This window comes from Notothenia rossii (assembly GCF_949606895.1).
Source record: "Notothenia rossii genome assembly, chromosome: 3".
Lineage (NCBI taxonomy): Eukaryota > Metazoa > Chordata > Actinopteri > Perciformes > Nototheniidae > Notothenia > Notothenia rossii.
The window spans coordinates 89941713-89963272 of NC_136901.1; the positions used below are offsets into that span (position 1 = coordinate 89941713).

Consider the following 21560-nt stretch of genomic DNA (forward strand, 5'->3'; position numbering starts at 1 on the left):
GATGCTTTGCGTTTAGGTGGTACTTGAGACTGGATGAACTCCTACAGTAAACTAATTCCGCATTGCACAAGGTGCAAACAACCTTATTTTTGTCGAGGTTTCCATCGGGAAGCTTCTTAAAAATAAATTTCCCCTGAAGCAAACCCCGCGGCTTCATTCCTGCTGTATCCATGTTAGCATGTCACGTTTAATGTGGCTGATTTGACCGGGGTCAGATCCATAGACCGTAGAAGAAACACAGGTCAAAGACTCGATCTCGCCCCCTACAGTGCAATTCGGCTAGGTATACATCCGCGCTAAATTATCAAGGTGAAAGTCATCATCGCTTGCGTAGTATAGACCCAGCTCCCAACCCAACTTTGAGAATAGATTAACGGCGATATTTTTTTTTATCGCCGACAAGAGTCTCACGTTAACGCAGCACGTTAACGCCGATAACGGCCCACCACTAAAAAAAATATATATACAGTATCTGCTGATTTACAAACATCTCTTTCCAAATACACAGAAACTGTAGTACCACTGTTTTAACACTAGGAACTGGGCCAGGACTCTCTTGAACAATAGATTTGTAATCTCAATGAGACCTATCCAGGTTAAATAAGGTTAAATAAGGTAAAATAAAATAAGGAACATTTGCTTCAATGCCAGGCGCACTTCCTTTGGGGCTTGGTCCCCACAATGTAAGGAAAACCTATTGGACCCCGCAATGTGATGTACACAACCACACACACACACACACATTCTATTCATCATCATTGGTCTTGATTCCTCCTTGAATTCATAACTACAGATGATCCTTCACGTCTTCCATCCAAATAAAGTCTCCTGAGAAACCTGCAGTTGGTCCCTCAGCCTTATTCAGAACGTTCTCCTATCTCCTCTAAGTGTGTGTGTGTGTGTGTGTGTTTGTGTGTGGTTCTGCAGTGAATAATAGGTCCAGCAACATGTGCAACATGAATGTATTCCACTACTTGACAAAGTGTTTTCATTACTTTAAGCAGTGTGTTAGGGTTGGTGTGTAAAGTCTCTTTGTCCACAGCCTTTTGTCTGTGATAATGAGCTGTTTTGTTCTCAGTGTTTATGTCCTCGATCATACATCATCCAGTGTCTCTGTTTATCTCCTAGCAATTCATCTTTGAGGAAATCCTACTTAATAATTCATATGTGGAGTCGTTCCATCAAATAACAGACAGCGGTGTGCATTGACGTGTCAGACTTTAAACTAAAAACATCACACTCTTTGTGGTATTTTTCTAAAATATTTACTTTACTGGTACATTTGCTAATGTATTTATTCATCTATAAGGAAAAGTGTTTTGGTTTTAACTAGATCAGTGGCAGCGTTTTATCTCTAACTTAATCCAGGTTTGAAATTACTACTAGAAAAATGGGTTGTACTGTGAGGTGTTCAGAATAAAGTATTATTGTCCTTTTCAAACTGTTTTTCCTTTTTATTTTAACACACATTTCCCTTACATGATGAATTTGTCGATGTTTGATTAGATTGTTTGCAGTGTTGATAACTGAATAACAAATATCCACCAATATATTTTAGCAGCAGCTTCTCAGGACAAGGTTATCCCAGAGAAAGATCTGGCATATATCTCCATGTTGGAGACAGAATGAGGCAGCTCAGCGGTGGAAAACACTCAGCACGGAGGTGGCAGAAAGGCATGGCACTATTTGGCAAGAACATAACGTCTCTGAGAACACTTTGTTTTCTGAAGCAGCTTGTGGTTGAGTAGGAGAGCTGAGTACATTTCGATCTGTTTTCCCTTCAGCCATTAGCACATTAGCCAAGGCGAGTTTATTTAGAGGGCATCTTTGAACAAGGCATTTCGAAGTGCTTCACATAAGACGTTAAAAGGTATACAAGTGACACAAGACAACTTTTTGTAGAAAACACACTTCAAAAGCTTTTTAATGCTAAAAAAATCACATACTTGCTTCTGTTAAAGCTAAAAATAATTACCAAAGTTGAATCACGGCACTTTAGTGGATGTTAGTTCTTGAATTGCCACATTGGCAGGAAGATGGGGAACTGCTATAGTGCAGGAAATTATCTTAAAGTTAAATTGTCAAAGGAACATTATATTTACTTTTGAACTTTTCTTCTAGCTGAATTTTTTATTTTTATGTATTGGTGTTACCATTTTAACTTTCAAATCTTAACTAATTAAACTGCTAAAAAGTCATCAACACGCTACAGCAGAAAAGGGTTTGCATTAGGTCGATGTATCATCATGTATCAAATGAATCATAGTGGTTTTAAAAAAATCTTTGAATTTAAACGATAACAAATATACTAACATGACTAAAACAGAACAGAAACAGAAATGCACTCTATATGGTGCATTTTTTTTGTATTTGCTAGTGGATGAATGTAAACAGAAGCGACAAAAACAATGGTACATTTCTAACATTATATATTTAAGCAATAGCTCACGACAGGCCGTTGTATATGCTCATTATATCACAGCTAAGGGGCGTGGTTCGGCCCGACGCGAAGCGTGATCCATTATTTGTCTGTTTATTTACATTAATGTGTATGTTGCTGTTTATTGTGCGCCCACTGAAAAACTGTCCAGCATCAGTAGAATGGCTTACGAGGTTACTTGTATAGGTTGAGGTTGTTCTAGGCCAGGGGTGGGGAACCTTTTTCCTCTCGAGGGCCATTTCAATTTTTTCAACATCCTCCGAGGGCCGTACAAATGATTGACCTCTGCTTAAAAATACTAAAATCACAGCCCATTCATTTCTTCTTTCTTTCATGCTGTGCAAAGAAAAAGCAACCTCTGAATCCAGATATCTCCCCATGACTCGCGCATGCATGCACGTGCACGGTGTGGCATGACCACCACAACAGAAAGATATGGACACAAGATGTGTGCAAATGTATTTAGTTTCATATCCATGTGGACATGATTTAAGTGGGGGGGAGACCTAACCTCCTCTAGGGGGGTCCGGGGGCATGCTCCCCGGGAAGATTTGTTTTTAAATATTGAAGTTAAAAGCATCAATCTGGTGCACTTTGAGAGCAACATGAAGAGATCTATGGATACATCTTAACACCCATATGAAACAGAACTGGAAGCAGATTTTCTTTTTCTTTATGGATATTTTACAAATCACTCTCCTTTCAAACTGTATTCTTGTTTATTAATAACAACTTTGTTTTACTGTCATATAGTATTTTATTCCTTTTTACTTTATTCTCTTATTTTTTTATAATGATCATATCAATAATAATAATAATAATAATACATTACATTTATAAAGCGCTTTTCCTGGTGCTCAAAGCGCTTACAAGCAAGTAAAACAAAATAACAACAGATAAATAAAGATAAAATAAATAAAAATGATGATAAAGATGTGCCTTTACCTCACTGGTTGTAGAAAAAGCTTCTTATATTCGTTAGCATAGCCAGGGGCGGAGCTTCCTACCGGCAATATAGGCGGTTGCCTAGAGCGCCACCCAGAGGGGGGCGCCAAAAATTGCAACAATTTTTTTTTTTTTTTTTTTTTTTTTTTTTTTTTTTTTTTTACTTGGCGCAGTTTTGGCGCCCCCCCTCTATATCTGCAACCATTATTCTTACATAAAAAAAAAATTCTAACATAAGGGAAAATGAGCCAAAAATCTAAAACGGTCGGTCGGAGAGCCTCGGCTTTAGGTGTTCACAGTCAGAACATGCTAGAGCGCTGTGCATTGATGGGTATCGGTCAAGTGTTTATCAAATTGAGCGTTGAGGAAAGAAAGACTAACGTTAGAGAACTATGAAGAGGCAAAAGCCATCTGGGGCGCAGTATAAAAACAGAAGAAAAGAAGAAGAAGAGAAACGTGCCAAGGTGAAAGGTATGCAATTTTGATTGTATTGTCAACATTAGCGAATGGATCATGTAATCTTGCTAGTTAGCTAAGCCAACGTTAGATAGCCAGCGTTTGTTATTGCCATTCAGTCGAAACTGTCATAAGGCTATTTTCTTTGTGTCATGAAATAGAAATATTAGTAATAAAAACAATGTTAGTTTTGGTGTAGCGAGCTAGCCAGTGTGGTGGAATGTTAGTTAGTTGGTAACGTTAGCTAACGTTAAGTTTACCTCAGAAAGCACATTGACTATCCGAGTCAAACATTTGCCAAATTCAACCCTGTCATAATGTGCGCTAACGTTAGCTAACTAGCTCAGTGGTTCTCAACTCCAGTCCTGTTGAATGTTTTCGTTCCAACCCAGAACTAACACACCTGATTCAACTGTTCTAATAAGATAGGCATAGCTCTTGATTAGTTGAATCAGACCTGTCAGGCTGTCCTAATGCTTACTAAATAAATAATAGCTACATTTAACAAATGGAAATGATTCAATGTTGATAATACACATTTTGTTATATCATTTTAGATTCACTTTTAAAATATCTGGGACCATCTGCTGCATCAGTTGACAAGGAACCGCCATGCACCTCAGCTGTGCCGGCTTCCTCAGGTGAGTGCAATGTGTCAATAGATGTTCCTGATGATAAATAATTTAATGTGAAATCCAGTCAATATATTTGCTCTTGTGTGTTCTTTCTATATTTATAGACCTAGAACCACATGAAGGAACGTCAGAACAGCAAGCTGCTCATCCTGATGAGATGACCACTGATTCCACCCTGCCACTGACCACTGTGTCTGTTTGTTCTGGTGAGTACAATATGTCAATAGATGTTCCTGATGTGATGATAAATAATTGAATGTAAAAATGACTGTCGTGCCATTTCTAATCCAGCCAATATATTTGCTCTTGTGTGTTCTCTATATATGTATAGGCCCAGAACCACTGCAAGGAACGTCAGAACAGCCTGCTGCATCTCATCCTGATTGCACCACAGATTCCACCCATACACTCTTCTCAGGTGTGTGCCTTATGAATGTAAAGATGTTTAGCTATAAACCTAATTGTCCTCATGCTTTCAAATAATTGCTTTCTGTTTTTATTTACATTTTACACACTGTCCCAACCTTTTTGGAATTGGGGTTGTGTGTGTGTGTGTGTGTGTGTGTGTGTGTGTGTGTGTGTGTGTGTGTGTGTGTGTGTGTGTGTGTGTGTGTGTGTGTGTGTGTGTGTGTGTGTGTGTGTGTGTGTGTGTGTGTGTGTGTGTGTGTGTGTGTGTGTGTGTGTGTGTGTGTGTGTGTGTGTGTGTGTGTGTGTGTGTGTGTGAAGATATTGTGAATATGAGGTGAGAAAATGTGCTTCACATGCCCTCCAGATGCAGCAAAGACAGACGATCCACTACCAACCGATCCTGCTGACTGCCCTTCACATCTCACAGACACAATGAGGACAGAGTTTGTTCGGAGAGGACCATATCAGATAACACCTGATTTCATTTTCCCAAGGAGAGATGATGGGAGAAGTTGCCACCACCAGTACTTCAGCAGGACCTTAGTAAATGGAGAAAGGATCAAAAGAAGTTGGGTGACATATTCAAAAAAGAAGAACAGTCTTTTTTGTTTTTGTTGTCAACTTTTATCTCCAAAACAAATTAATTTAACAAATGCAGGACTGTCGGATTGGAAAAATGCAAGTGCTGCTTTGACCAGCCATGAAAATAGTCCGGAACACCTGAACAATTTGGCGTCATGGAAAGAATTGGCAGTTCGATTAAAACAAGGTACAACAATAGACAAACAAGAGCAGGCCCTCCTTGAGGCAGAGAAGAGTCGGTGGAGAGCAGTGCTGACACGACTGGTTGCTATTGTACAGTCTCTGGCAGGGCGAAATATGGCATTGAGAGGAAAGACAGAAATACTCTCCTTCAAATGGAAACTTTTTGAAAGAGGTTGAGCTTTTGGCGCAGTTTGACCCAGTGATGAAAGACCACATCCACAAGATTAAAAGTCAAACATCCCACCACAGCTACTTGGGCAAAACCATTCAGAATGAGTTGATTGAATGCATCAGTGGAAAGATTCTATCAACAATAATGCAAGAAATAAAGAAATGCAAGTACTTTTCCCTCATTTTAGATTGCACCCCGGATGTTAGCCACACTGAACAGCTGTCAGTAGTCATCAGAATTGTGACACTGGAAGAAGACCCCCAGATTAAAGAGCACTTCATGGGATTCCTAGTAGCAGAGGAGTCCACTGGTGAAAGTTTGTCCGCCCTGATTTTGAAGAGGCTGGAGGAGTTGCAGATTGCCTTTGATGACTGCAGAGGACAGTCATATGACAACGGCGCAAATATGAGAGGGAAGAACAAGGGAGTACAGGCCAGGCTACTGCAGTTGAACCCAAGAGCTTTGTTTGTGCCTTGTGGGGCACATACACTCAATTTGGTCATTGCTGATGCTGCCAAAAGCTCCAAAGATGCCATATCATTTTGTGGCATTGTGCAGAAGCTATACTGCCTGTTTTCTGCCTCTACACAGAGATGGGCCATCCTCAAGAAACACGTCAACCTTTCACTCAAAATGTGGTCAGAAACCAGATGGGAGAGCAGAGTGAAAGCTGTGGAGCCTCTGCGATATGAAGCCGCAGCTGTGAGAGAGGCACTGCTTGAGGTGAGAAACCAGGCCAAAGACCCAATCATCAGGATTGAAGCCCAGTCTCTGGCAGAAGAAGTGGGGTCATTCCGCTTTTCACTGTGCACAGTGGTCTGGTATGACATGTTAAGTCAAATTCAGCAGGTGAGCAAAGTCCTGCAGTCCCAAACAATGCAAGTGGATGTAGCAGTAAGTCTACTGAAAAAGACTGAAAAAGCTCTCAAATCCTACAGAGCCACAGGCTTTGTGGCTTCACAAACATCAGCCAAGGACATGTGTGAAGACATGAATGTGGATGCAGTCCTTGTGCAAAAGCGGCTGAAGTCAACAAAGAGGCACTTCTCATATGAGTCTCCTGATGAGCCATTGAGGAATGCCTTGCAAAATCTGGAGGTAACGTTCTTTAACGTGGTGGTAGATGCTGCAGTGTCAGCACAAAAGGAGAGGTTTACCACTCTTGAACATGTGCAAGACAAGTTTGGCATTCTGTACAACTTCCCAGACCTGCCACACCAAGAGCTGATGAAGCAAGCAGAGGCACTTGCACACACCTTAAGCCATGGAGGGCAATCTGATTTGGATGGGAAGGAGCTGGCTCAGGAGTTGGAAAATGTACCTGACTTGCCATCAAAGAGCATGACAACTCTTGAGTTGTTGAAATTCATACATACAAAGCAGCTCACCGAAATATATCCCAACTTGTGTATTGCTCTGCGGATCAGTGCAACGCTACCAGTAACAGTAGCTTCAGCCGAGAGGAGTTTTTCCAAATTAAAACTCTTGAAAACATACCTGAGGTCCACCATGGCTCAAGAACGCCTCAGTGGTCTGGCTGTAATCAGTATTAACCATGAGGTTGGTGGTCAGATTTCATATGATGATGTGATTGATGACTTTGCAGCAAGGAAGGCCAGAAGGATTGCACTGTAAATGGAAACCAGTAGGAGCTAATATGTAGGCCAACCTTGTGTGATGATAGGGAGTGGAATGTAAATAGTTCTTGAGACAAAGTGAATTTGTAATTTTTATGTATTTGTTTGTTTATTTAGCATATTATATTTTGATTATTTGACATGTGTAACATATTTTACAATACATAATTTTCTTTTAAAGCAAATGTGCACGTTATTTTATTGTTTGTTATTGTTATTATTATTATTGTTTGTTAGCTAAGTTGTTTGTTTTAATTCTTTAGTGTGCACTTTACATTTCTTCTTAATTTTCTTTGAAAGCAAATTTGCACATTCTTTTATTGTTTGTTATTGATATTATTATTGTTTGTTAGCTAAGTTGTTTATTTGTTTTAATTCTTTAGTGTGCACTTTACATTTATTCTTAGCTCTTGTTCTTGCTTGTAATAAATAAAGCTGCAGTACTTTACTGTATAACTGTTAAGATGTTTTGATATTTTTTTTGGGGGGGGCGCAGTGGTGAAGCTCGCCTAGGGCACCAAATGTGCTAGGTCCGCCCCTGAGCATAGCTAGCTAACCAGATGCTAATAACAACAAAGTTATTGACTGTATGATCAGTATGACAGATGAACAGATCACCACTGGGCTTTCAGCTAAAGGCACAGCCACGCAAAAACTGTGGCATGTGTACGGCTCCTTATGGGTACTGCAATTTCTCAAGTGCCGGAGCGGCGTTATGGTGCTCTCTGTCAAAACTGCACCCCTGTCAGACACGTTACGCTCGTGTTCTGTTCAAGGACCCTAATCTTGGCCAGGAAAAACAGGCACTCGCTTTTTTAATTTTTTTGCGGTCTATATTTCTTCAATTTTTTTCTTTTTCTGCGTGTGTTTATAAATTACCTCGAGGGCCGTACCAAATGGTCTCGCGGGCCGTATACGGCCCGGAGGCCGGAGGTTCCCCACCCCTGTTCTAGGCTGTTGCTTGGCGTGGCGAGAATATTGCTCCACTTTCTCCGGTCCCCGAGATTGGGCTTCCAGTAGCTCTGGAGAGAGCTTTCGCACCTGTGGCCACTAACGGTCATAATTTCTCTGCTTTGTTTCAAGACCCGCATCAGAAAGCTTTTGAATGGTGGTACTTTTCCAGTTGGTCTACCTGCTCTTCACGTAGCTCTGCATGTCGTAGTTTAGGTGTGTGCTTTTTTTTCTGGAGATAGGCACTGCTCAATCCGCTCCTCCATAGTAAGACCCCCCCGGAGGTCGAAGTTAATCTTAAATGTTTCCATTTTATGCTTTGTAAATTTGTTTCGTAACGGAAGAAATTTAAATATATTTATAAAACTGACAAGTCAAATCAAGCAATCTGATTGGTCGATAGCGTTTTTGCGGACCTCTTGGATTACAGATTTGAAAACATCGTTGCTTGCTTTAAAAGTAGCACAATTCATTATGTTAAACCTTTGAAAGTGTCTAGATATCCCTGCCCTAATGCCAAAGGAACTGCACACTGAATATGTTTTGCCGTTTGATGTCTATGTCTGGACCGCTGCGTAAAAAGGAGGGCTTCAGCCCCGTTACTTCTCCGCTCCTTTCTTGTTCCAGTTTGAAAAGCAATCTGCGCCCAACTGTATACTGTTTTTCTCAGGCGCGGAGGGATACTGACTTGTTGTGAAAAGTAATTTACAATTCTACCTGTGGTTTACGCTCAGTATATCACGGCTAAGAACCAATCAGATTGCTTGATTTGAATTGTCCGTTTTATTATCACCATGGAGCCAGGCCTCTGTAAAGATGTGGGTACAACACCGTCTGATCACCAATGGCTGGGTTAGCAGTCTTATTTCATCCATCTTATTCACATATATCTACACAATCTATAGAATGGTAGCAATATAAGCAAATACATGAAGAAGCCTGTGTTGTAGTGGTACCATTTCTTTATTCATTCAGGTTATAAGTCATTTTAAGCCAATAACGCTGAAAGGTTGGATCAATGTCATTCATGTAGATTCAAATACATATTCAGAAGTCAAAACTAAAATACAATATAGAATAGTCAGACCTTCAGGTAAGTTAATTAATATCCTTGTGATGAATGTGGTCTTCATGTGTAAATGTACGGCGCCACACTGTCTGCTCTGAAGCTCCCTCTCTGCCTGTTATCTCTTTGTAGGGTAGACTGTTTTTCATTCAGGGTTTCTTCAATATATAGTGAATGTATTTCCTCTGAATAATCACTTTTAACTGTCTACACACGATCAGCGTAAACCCCACTCACTGTTCCTCTTCTGCTGCTTTATGTTGGTCTTGCATTTAATGTACATCCCCCACTGCTGCTTCTTTTTTCTCTGCAGAGAGGAAACTATGAAAGCAGCCACGGCTTCAAACACTGGATTCAGTCTCGGGAAATGAAAGAAGAGTGGTTAGAGAAAATAAGTAAAAATACACACGCTGCTCTTTGGTAAGGGGAAATAAATTGAGAATGAACGTGACCAGAGCCGATGTAGCCTACCAATGCTGTTCTGGAAATGTGTTGACCCCTGATAATGTTATTTCAGGTTAATAGGGTTCAAACAGAGGCTCTTAAATGGACCCTAATGTGTTTTTGTGGATTTTCCCTTTCCTGTAGTTTGTTATAAAGGTTTTAGTGCATGCAAATGGTCTGCAAAGGCTAAGTTTCTCTCCCACACACTCCCATTGGACTCCTTTGTTTACCACTGCCTAACACTGGCGCCTCCATTGGCTAGCGCTCCACTACATTGTACATAATAGGCTAAGGGGCAGTCCATCTCTTAATGTATGTATTTGTCTCTCGCATATCAACATGCCACAGTGAGGCTCAGAATACAAACATGAAACTTAAAATAAACCTATTATGTCCCCTTTAAGAGTGTTTCAAAAAGATGCGTAACACTATAAAAGAAAAGGACCTTTGAATTATGTTTATTTGATCATTTGCTTGTTTAGATTTCTCTGTCACACTGTTAGCTCTTTGGGGCCGAAAAACTGCTGCCAGGATGTCAAAGTCAACTTTATTGTCAATCTTACAGTTTGTGTGTATAGACAGAGAGATCGAAATACCGTTTCCCACAATCCAGAATACAAAAATACAAATATATATGAAAATATGTATAAAAATATGTATATACCAATCAACAGACACATTTATACATATGCACACATTAAGACCTAAATAAAAGCGCAACAATCAAACAAAAATAACAGTCACTTCAATATCTTTGGGAAATGTACATTAGTGCAAGATTGTAATATAAAAACATGCTAAAAATAGAAGCAGTTCTGTCAGGGTTTATCACGGCAAAGCAAACATAGACAGCACTCGGCAAGTTGTGCTAAATAACTATATGTGCAATAACAGCATTTGACATGCTGCAGGGCTCGGGGGCTCGACCGATGGTAATGGCTTTGGAGGCGTACAGGATGTGGAGGTGCTGGTAATCCCATCAGGCATCGGGCCATTATTAAAATGTATTCGGCAGCGCCCTTGCCCAGCTCTGCAACGAGGAGAGTGACCTCTAAATGCAGGCAAGCAATTAAAAGCAAATGAAATCCACGGGAAAGAGCAGATTGGATTATTTTGGTCAGGCTTTTTCTGGCAGGAGGGAGCTGTATGGCACACAGTGGGAAACATATTTTTTCGCCTCAATTACAATGCTATTTGCTATGTCTTTTGCTACGCAGATGGGAGGGAGCCCACCAACATACAGTATATATATGGCTCTCAGGGTTTGCTCAGATTGTTGTCGTCCTGGCTCAGTGAGCTTTGGATTACGGAAACATCAAGCCAGCAGACTTCAAAGCTTGGTTACGTCATCAGAGAGAGTTCCCCACCAGGTGAGCTGCCTCTGAAAGCCCAGACATAGTAAACAGTCTCCTTCTCATCTGTGGGCTGTCTAGCAAATATCCCCTTATACACAAATCCTTCCTCAGCTGTTGCAATTAATATGGAAGCTAAATATTGTATTGCACAGTTTTTGCTGAAGAAAACGTCTTTGGGTGTTATCACCCCGTTGAAAGGCCATTATCAGCTACTCACACGGTGGATCACTAATATGAATAACATATGACAAAGCTCTCTGATGGATTTAGTAATTATGACGGAAATATTGGAGGAATTTGAATCACGTAACATAAAGGGCAAGAACGTTTTAAGTAGGTGGGATGAAATTCCATTGGACTCCTTTGTTTACTTCTGGGTTAATGTGACACTCATGCCACTATTGGCTAGCACTCTCACACGTGATAGGCTAAGGGCGGGACATCTCTAAGCGGTTGACCAATCAGAACAGAGCCAGCCAGCTAACCAATCAGAGCAGACTTGGCTCTGGTTTCAGACAGAGGGTGAAAAGAGGTGCTGCAGCACAGGCAGTATGAGAACAATAAAGAGCTTTTTGAACATTAAAGCATGAAGACATGATTACAGATTAGAGACACTAAATACAAATATCAACCAGAACATGAAAATAATATATCCTTTTTAAACTGTGAAACCAAATCTAATGTCTAGTATGAAACACAAACCCAACAGGTTTACTTTCTTAAGTGATGTTGCGTCTCATTTGTTCACTTATTCGTACCCAAACGATGATATTGATCTCAGATTTTATGTTTACGTTTATGGGTAGGTGGGTGAGGTTTGCCTCTTCTGCAGTGTTGGGTGTAACACGTTACAAAAGTAACGGAGTTACAGTAATGAATTACTTTTTGCTGTAACTAAGTAATGTAACGCATTACTAATGACACTTGGGCAATATACTACCCGCTACAATTCTCAGTAACGCAGTTACAACTCATTTTACCCCGAAATGAAATGGTGTTTTGTTTTTAAAGAATTTACCAACATGGCGAGACATTCCGACACCAGAGAAAAATGGTGCGGGTAGATTAGTATGCCTGGTGTTTACCCTTCATGCTCATCAAGATCCCTCCACTTCGCGTCAGGTTCTCTGATCAGCCCGTCAGGTGTTCTTTTCCCCATAATGACCGCCTCGCTGCACATTATCCCGCTTATTACACGCATATATAAAACTACAGAGCCCATTCCGTGTCCTGTTATTGTTTACTTCCTCTCTGCCTTCTTCTGGTGATTTATCTGACGTCCAGCGCTCCGTCTTTGAACCTCTTTTCCTTTCTCTTTCTTGGTCCTCCTTAGCAACCTTCTTTATAGTATTGACAGTGGTCTGTACTGTATTAACAACGTGTCACATGTTAAGAATTTACAATCAGAATCGAGTATTCAGCTAAGCTGTGTAATAAAAGTTGTTAGTAGCCTTAATGGCCTACACAGTTGTTATGCTTTACCACATGCTCTTCACTGGATGAATAATGAGCTGCACTAAACTACATTTTAGCATTTAAAATACCTAGCCATTCTTTTGCGGTTATTTTGGTGAAAGTAACTCAAAAGTAACTAAAATAGTGTAACTCATTACATTTCAGAGACAGTCATATTTTAATGTAACTTATTACTTAGAAAGGACAGTAATAAGTCATATGTACTGTATTACATTTGGGAAGTAACTTGCCCACCACTGCTCTTCTGTCCCCTCTGCAACATCAGAATAGTATTGATATGAACTGAAAGCAGCCATTAAATGGGATGATAACATTTATTAAGGTGGAAACCAAAAGGAATCTCTTCAACCTTGTATTAGCAGCTTCTGTGACTTTGGCCTAACCACAGGGGTCAACACTTACAAGGCCCCTCCTGTTCTCCATCTGTAGCCTTTGGCGATGATACTGACTCACATATTTTTAAGAATTAATATTGAATATGTATGGCCTCTTTGGTTAGAGGTATGTCTTCAGGGCATATATTCAAAGCCGTATTGTACTTCAAAGCATGCTTATATAGTATATTCTTTACTTGGACAAACCTATTTGCATAGATGTGTGTGTATTTATATTGATTTGGATTCCTATATAATGGCAGGATGGTAGTTTTTAATAGGCAGGAAGGTTGAGCATGCTAATTTATCATATGAATAAGTAGGAAAATGTGTATTTGTATTTTTTACCATGAAACTATGCAGCCGTTCAGACACATCTGTTGAAAATGGAGGAGCCACAGCACAAATCTTTATGCTGTGAAATGCAAATGTCAAAAGAGATTTATTCTGGATGCTGACCATCTTATTAAATGAGCACTGGCATTTCTGTGTAACTGTCATTTGAATAATGCATGTTTAGAATGTCAATCCTGCTGGGTAAGAAAGAGATTATTATAAAGTAGTGATTGCATGATGCAACATTTGCAAGTCTAAAAGAAATCCATGAATTAGAAATGATCTCTTAAGTTTGTCCACTCAGAAAAGCTTTTGTTGGGTGGTGCATCTGACCAGCTCTAACCAACCTGATTCAAACTAGTGTCGTTCCAGTTAAAAATCATTTGAGTCAGTCAGGAGTAGAGTGACTATTCCTGTAGAGATCCCCAAAGAGCTTTCCTCAGAGACAGTAGCAAAACAAGACTGCAGAATATAGACTAAGAAAAGCATCCTAGCCAGCAGAAGAAGGTTTAAAAAAAAAAAACATTACACCATCTCCTCTTTACATTTATATACTGATATTTGTCATATGTTGACATGTGGGCCCCAAACATTTATTCACTCATGGTCCAGAGCTAATATGCTAAATTATAGCATTGAGTAGCAAGCAGTATGATGAAATATGGTTAAATACTTGATTCTCATTGGTCAATTTGGACAATCCAGAGGTTGTTATTTCTTGCTAACAGACTGTTGCTAAGGAGAACAGACCGTTTCTAGAAGAAATACCATCATTTTTAATCAATATTTTTAGTCAAGTTGTTGTTTCATATAGTAGGTAGCTGTGTAATAGAAGTGACTGTTATTTTTTATATATTCATTGCTGTGTGTCTTTAATTTGTGTGCATATCTATAAATGTGTCTGTTGATTGTGTATATGTACATATTTTAATACTGTAGTGCCGAGAGAAGGGAGTCAGAGGCGGTGCATCGAAGGTGCAAAGTTGGCTTTATTAAGCAGGAGAAAAGCACATGTGGTCGGCTTGAAGACCGGGAAGCAAAGAGGAAGAAAGGGGGGCACACAATAAGTAGTCAACATAATATGTGTACGTGTGGAAATAATACCACCAATCCGTAGTTCCATGAGTGATACCCAAGATATCAGCCGGGCCCCGCATCACGTGAAGCGACGTCCGTATGTGATGACGCCGCACAGCTGTTCGTCTGACAGCAGCTCTGTCCCCGTTGTTTTCACACACACCCTCGCCTCTGTTAGTACACATTTACTGACATATACATTTGTATCATCTGTTGTAGACCCAAATACATTAAATAAAATAAGAAGTCATCCTCAAAAAAGATAAACGCCATTCTTACAATGTATAAACGAAAAAAGTGATGATGAAAATGTTTCCAATAAATGAATAAAATGATTTTTGACCACTTTGTTGTTCAGATATCACATATTTGTAACTAAATGATACATTAATTGAAACAAAACACAGTATAAACTGAGGAGTGAGTCCAGTGAGTTTCATGTATTTTCTTCACTCCGCTGGGAAACGGCTCTCATGTAAAGAAGCATCAGATCAGTGCATGCACTGCATCGTCCAATCAGTGAGCGATACAAAGTAAGGGCGCGGGGCGAGTATCTGAGGATTTCATCGGAGGATGGTCTGTTCCTCGATTATCGATCCTCCATTATCGCTCCTTGCTTCTCGATCCTCGGTCCTCCGGCAGAAATAACAGCCATGGGACGGTACTCAAGATGGCGCAGACAAATCAACTTCCGGTGATACCGAGGACCGAGGAAATGAAAATAGTCGCCCTGAGACGCAGCCCTGGCCAGAGGTTTATATATGTTAAGCCCCTCCCCATAGGACAATCAACTATTTATACCTTTAATTACTGTTATTCTTATCTACAAACATATTCAAAATGTAAGGCAAACTAATTAAACACAATAAATCACAGAAACCTTAAACAATAACACTTTTACACTTGGAAGAAAATGACCACCCCTGCCCATGCACTACATCAGGGGTGTTCAACTAAAATGCAACGAGGTCCAGTTAGAGAAAATCTCCCCATGCAAAGGTCCGGAACATCAAAATGTCTAACTTGCTTCATGAATTAGTGTGATATATATTGAAGTAGCTGTAGCTTTATCAACATCTGCATGTAATCAACAACTGACTGCCAATCAAATATAGAAAGTACAATTCAAAAACAACAATATTTATTGTCAATGAACATTGAACTCTACAGATATACAGTAAATACTGTGGATATGTGTAATGTTCCTCTCGGGCTGCATTTAAAAATAAAATAGAGAAAATAAATAAAAGAGCTTTTGAAAATATGTGCATCTTAAAAGTGTTTAATTTTAGATAAATAAAATAAAGTGTAGCAGCAGCTTGAGTTTCCCTTTTTCTTTGTTAACCGTTTCACATCATGACTTAACAGTTTCAGACGATTATAGAACAATATCAGTCTTTACACATCATAACAATTGAACAGTTTTAAAGTTTCTCTTTCTTTCCCTCTTATATTGCAGTCCCTCACTCACTTTTTTTAAATTCAGTGCGAGAATTGAGCTTGAGTTTGTCCTGCCAGGAGTTTGTAAATCTGGGCTGAAATGGTTTCAGGGCCATTCTCATACACATTGGTGCTCATTGGTTACAGTGGTGTAAACACAGGTATGGTGAAAAAAGAGAGAACTATTCGAAGCAGAAAAAAACAGCGTAATATACCGTCTGACAAAGGCCTGTGCTATAATACTTCAATTAACTGGCTATTCTTTGTAATATACTCAGATCAGTAGGAGACAGAGATGTTAAGTTATAAATCAAGGGTTTTTATTATTATTTACAGCAGGGGTGGGGAACCTTTTTCCTTTCAATGTTTACAACATCCTCTGAGGGCCGTACAAATTATTGAACTCAACCTCTGCTTAAAAAAACTAAAATCACAGCCAATTCATTTCACCTTTCTTTCATGCTGTGCAAAGAAAAAGCAACCTCTTAATCCAGAGATCTCACCATGACTCACGTACACGCACGGTTGTGGCATGACCACCAAAACAGAAAGATATGGACACAAGATGTATGCAAATGTATTTAGTATCCTATTCATGTGAACATGATTTAAGTGTGGGGGACCTAACCTCCTCTAGGGGGTTTTTAAATATTGAAGTTGAAAGCATCAATCTGGTGCACTTTGAGAGCAACATTAAGAGATCTATGGATTCATCTTTCAACACCCATTTGAAACAGAACTGTAAGCAGATTTTTCTTTTTGGATATTTTACAAATCAGTCCCCTTTTAAACTCTATTCTTGTTATTTTTAACAACTTTTTTGTTACTGTCATAGAGTATTTTATACCTGTTTTTTTATTTAGTCTCATTAGTAACTATAATGCTCATATCAAGGTGTGCCTTAACCTCACTGAGCTGAGGTTATTTGAGCCTCGCAGGAGAGAGCTCTCTTCCACCTGGTTGTAGAAAAGCTCTTTAAATTCGTGAGCATAGCTAGCTAACCAGAAGCTAATAACAACAGATCGCCACTGTGCTTACAACTAAAGACACAGCCACGCAAACATTGCGGCATGGCTCCTTATGGGTAGGCCTACTGCAATATTTGAAGAGCTGGAGCGGCGTTGGTGCTCTCTGTCAGCACTCATTTCAGACGAGACATACCACGTGAAGACACGTTACGCTCGTGTTGTGTTCAAGGAACCTGTCCTTGGCCAGGAAAAACAGGTACTCGCTTGTTTAATTATTTTTGGGGTCTAGATTTCTTCTTCTTTTTTTTGAAGAAGTCGGACTGACGGACGGACTCCCCCCCCCCGCCCCCAAAACGAAAACTCTTTGGTTCTCCACGAATTACACAAGTCACCCAAATCAGCGTTAAAAAAAGCGGGAGGCGCCGAATAATCCCCTATTAATTTATTGATTATATCTCCGGGTCCGTATAGGTCGGCGTCTGGGTCCGGAATCCGGACCGCGGTCCGCCTATTGCCGACCCCTGCACTAGGCCTACATGGTATGCTCCAATTGAGCACAGGTGTTCCACAGATTAAGCCTCTACTTAAGGCTGCAGTTTTCCGTTGCTCTGTTTGGACTTCACAACCTTGAACAGCATTGTTATGTATGACTTCAAATAAAGCTGTCTTGAATAAATAATGACTTGGGTTTTATTTTATCAATGTCCAGCTAACTTATTAATGTGTTGTTGAAAAGTGCTACATAAATAAACCTTGCCATGCCTTACATCTCCAGACCAACGGTAGGAGTTTGCAGTGACAATCAGTTGTATAAGAGAATTGAGCGTTTCTATTTGGGTTGAGATATTGCAAGTAAAATCTCACATCAAAGATTCACAAACACAGAAAACACTTTTAGCAATCTGCACAGAAAAGTTGCAGTATGTAAATCGTCCCTTTTAGAGGCAGAACTTGTAAAGTGGGAGGAGGAGAGTTTAAGCGGATGCATCAGGGCTATAATTATGTTCCCACAGCCCATCAGTGCCCTGGGAAGTCGATGTGAGAAGCTGATGAAGGACGGTCCCTCCTCACTCACTTGTTCGCTGCATACATTTGAATATGAAACCATTGTGACATCCAAATATTGGGTCTCTGAATGTGTTTTCAGCTTTGATATTCATTACAATTACTGCGGCAGGACACCATGAACCCATAATCAGTCTAGAAATAGATCGAAATGTAGCCTTTTTTTATACTGGTGAAAATCTCATTGAGACACAGGGTCTCATTCTCAAGAGAGACCTGTTTTAGAATCAGCACTTTTGAAACAGGAAGTGAAATGGAGGGATAGGAGGCATGGAATGGGTGATCTGTTTGGTTTTTTGACCAAAACACTTCATAGACATATTTTTTATACTTTTGTAAATATCTGAGACCTATGCTATTGCCTAAAAATAGCGTGATAGCTGACCTTTAAGATATCAAGATAAACTATTTAGAAAACCTATTGGATTCTTTAAAAAAAAACACAATCATAAAGCTTGAAATTTGTCTTTTTTTATCGATGTTTGTTCTGTAATATGTTACCATTCCCAGCCATCAAAATTCTTTACACATTAAACAAAGAAAAAACACCTTTACAAACTCTCAAAGTCACCATTATGTCATTTAATTTAATTAATACAGTATAGATCTACATTCAGGGAGTCAAAGACATTTAACATTTGATTTAATTGTTTATTTGGAAATTGTGAGAGCAAACCTGAGCATCCAGGAGAAAACCACACGCAGGGACATGGAGGAAGGAAATGAGGTAGATGGAGGAATGAAGTGAGGTTCTTGGAGGAAGGAAGGGATTTAGATGCAGGTGGTGAGGAATGTTAACCCTCCTGTTATCCTCAGATTGACTTTACACCCTTTATCCTCGGGTCAATTTGACCCCAGTAAAACTCAAGAAAATTATCATATTCCAAATTTTAACCAAAATGTATGTCTCTGGTGCTTTAAAAAGCTATTTTATATTATCAAGGACAGTTACATGTATTGTGTTTGTGGTCAATATGGAAATATTGCCCTTCCAGTGTCAGATAGGCTACCAAAGGCTTTCTGTTGCTTCTCCTTTTGGACACTACACAGTGTAGGGCAGGGGTCGGCAACCCCTGGCACGCGTGCCGGCATTGGCACGCGGCACCGTAACCAGTGGCACACTAGGAACAAGTGTGCAAAATATTTAAATTGTATTTTCGCATCCTGAACGAGACCGCCGCCAGAGCGCGTCTCCCTGTTACCTGCAGAAGGAAGCCATGCACGCAACGCAGCCCCGCTCTCTTTAACTCCAGCTGACTTTCTGCCGCTTTCCTCCGTGGTGCAGTGCTGATCGTTTCACCACGGAGGAAAGCACTTCACTAATTGCAGTACCCATAAGGAGCTGTACAAATGCCGCAGTTTTTGCGTGGCTGTGTCTTTAGTTGAAAGCCCAGTGGCGATCTGTTCATCTGTCATACTGATCATACAGTCAATAACTTTGTTGTTATTAGCATCTGGTTAGCTAACTATGCTAACGAATATAAGAAGCTTTTTCTACAACCTGTGAGGTAAAGGTAAACTCCAGACGCAAATCTGGATCAGCTCCGTTGTACCCCTGTTTTTAGAGATTTGGGTACGGAGGAAAAGAGGGACGGTTTATTTTCTGACACTTTGTGAGTTCCCTGACACATCGGGGACACATTTATGTATAAAATACATCAAAAAGTGCATTTTGCACATAGGTCCCCTTTAAGATAGATTAAGAAAAGGGAGTGACAAATAGATGCATCTGGAAATTAAAATCACTCCATGTCAGAAATCCAATGGATTTTATTGTTAATATGCAGCAAAATAAAGCTTTATGCAGACGATGTTAAAGTTCTTCTTTTATTAAGTCAACGAACTGGAATATATATTTAAAAAAAACACATTTCCTTATGATTTTGTTCTGCCTTCGATTCTGCCAGAAATGTAAAAATCAGCTAATTTTCATAATTCAGTGATTTCTGTTTCACTCCTCGACAGAATTGAGAGTCAGAAGCCAGTAAATCAATCCACCTGGGAGTGAGCTTCAAGACAATACCTGCAGTCACAACGCTCAATTGATTGGATAAGGACAAAGGTACAAGGAAGATTCAATACTTTTCATGTAGCCTGGAGTATAAACAAAGCTAAGATAGCAGACTTTCACTTTCAAGTCACAAGGGCGAAGGATAACATGCCTTCACTTCCATATAAAGCCATTTAACGACCACAACTCCAAGAGATTCTGCTGTTATTGGTGGTCTGATGGATGAGTACATAAGAGCAATTTAGAAACATTTCCTAATAATTACAGCTCTATCTGTCGAGTGTAAGAGTAGTCTTTTCTTTCTTGGCTTATCTAATCATTGAACATGAGAAATGCCACGTGAAAACGACTAAGATATTTTCATACATTAAATTATGGGTCGAACCTGATTGTACTAAAGGCAAATTGGAAAACATCAAATATTTTACTAGCTTCCACTATGTTTACGTCTTCTTTCCTATAATAACAATATTTAAAGGTGACCTATCATGCGAAATGCACTTTTGTACGTCTTTTATTCATGAATATGTGTCCCCGGTGTTCCAGGGAACTCACCAAGTGTCAGAAAACACAACCCTCTCTATTTCCCTCCATACCCAAATCTCTTAAAAAGGGGCTGCAACGGATCTGATACAGACTGATCCAGATTTGAACACTTCTATGACGTCACAGAAGTGGTGCTACGGCTATTGGGCCAACTCCACCAATCAGGAGGAGGCAGCCGCGGACATTGCCGTTGGAAAGCGCTGGAGACGCTGTAGTACATATGCCAGGCCTGCAGATGGTGCTGTTCTCACAGAATCAGCCCATGCAAAGACACTGTTCAATTGAGCAAAATGAGGAATGGCTAAAATGCATGATCTGTTTGGTATTTTGAAAAGTAAAAATAATAAATATGCCTTATATAGGTATGGTCCTACACTATATTATTCAAATATAGCATGATAGGTCCACTTTAAGAAACATGCAGTAAGAAAGCAGATGATACAGTATGTACAGATACATAGGCAAACCTTAAAAAGAGCACCATTATGAAATGGTTGTTTAGTAAATATTGGAGTATCTTGTGTACAGTACAATTAAAGACATGTTCTTTTTTTTTACCCATTTCAAATTCCATTGCATTCCTTGAAAATGAGAAACACTTTTCCACACTGTAAGGCAATATCACATATGAGCCGACCTACTTGTTCAAGCTGTACATTGACCTACATTTGGCCTGCATTAAGTATTGATTGTGTAAAGTATTTAAACCCATAATGACATGTTGAATGGCTGCGCTGTTAAACTATATGTGTATGGAAAAGGCAGCTCTTTTTCACATCTATTCCCTACAAATTGGGCCTGATGCGTGTGGAATCTGTTGAACCTGGGGCATCTGGTCTAGAATGTATAATAAAGCTCTCTGGCTTTAAGACCTTGCCTTATAAATGATGAGTTTGCAGGTAATGCTGAACCTGGGGCTTGAGAGGCTAAAATAGATGCTGTCCAATGTATCCGAGTGATGGAAGCTAATAAGCCTGCCAGTGTTCTTACAAA

The 21560-nt window shown here is 39.7% G+C and overlaps 2 protein-coding genes across 2 annotated transcripts; both read left to right on the top strand.

The window, feature by feature from the left end:
• Positions 1–3724: 3724 nt before the first annotated feature.
• LOC307031483 (uncharacterized protein) lies at positions 3725–5196 on the top strand. The gene is made up of 4 exons (XM_079668611.1): positions 3725–3856; positions 4399–4482; positions 4581–4682; positions 4808–5196. Exons 1-4 carry the CDS (start codon positions 3778–3780, stop codon positions 4957–4959), a joined length of 417 nt encoding a protein of 138 aa, XP_079524737.1. The 5' UTR covers positions 3725–3777; the 3' UTR covers positions 4960–5196.
• Positions 3850–7989, top strand: LOC307031482 (zinc finger MYM-type protein 1-like). Its single transcript, XM_079668610.1, has 2 exons — positions 3850–4894; positions 5249–7989. The coding sequence occupies exon 2, from the start codon at positions 5852–5854 to the stop codon at positions 7454–7456; it is 1605 nt and encodes a 534-aa protein (XP_079524736.1). The 5' UTR covers positions 3850–4894; positions 5249–5851; the 3' UTR covers positions 7457–7989.
• Positions 7990–21560: the final 13571 nt, after the last annotated feature.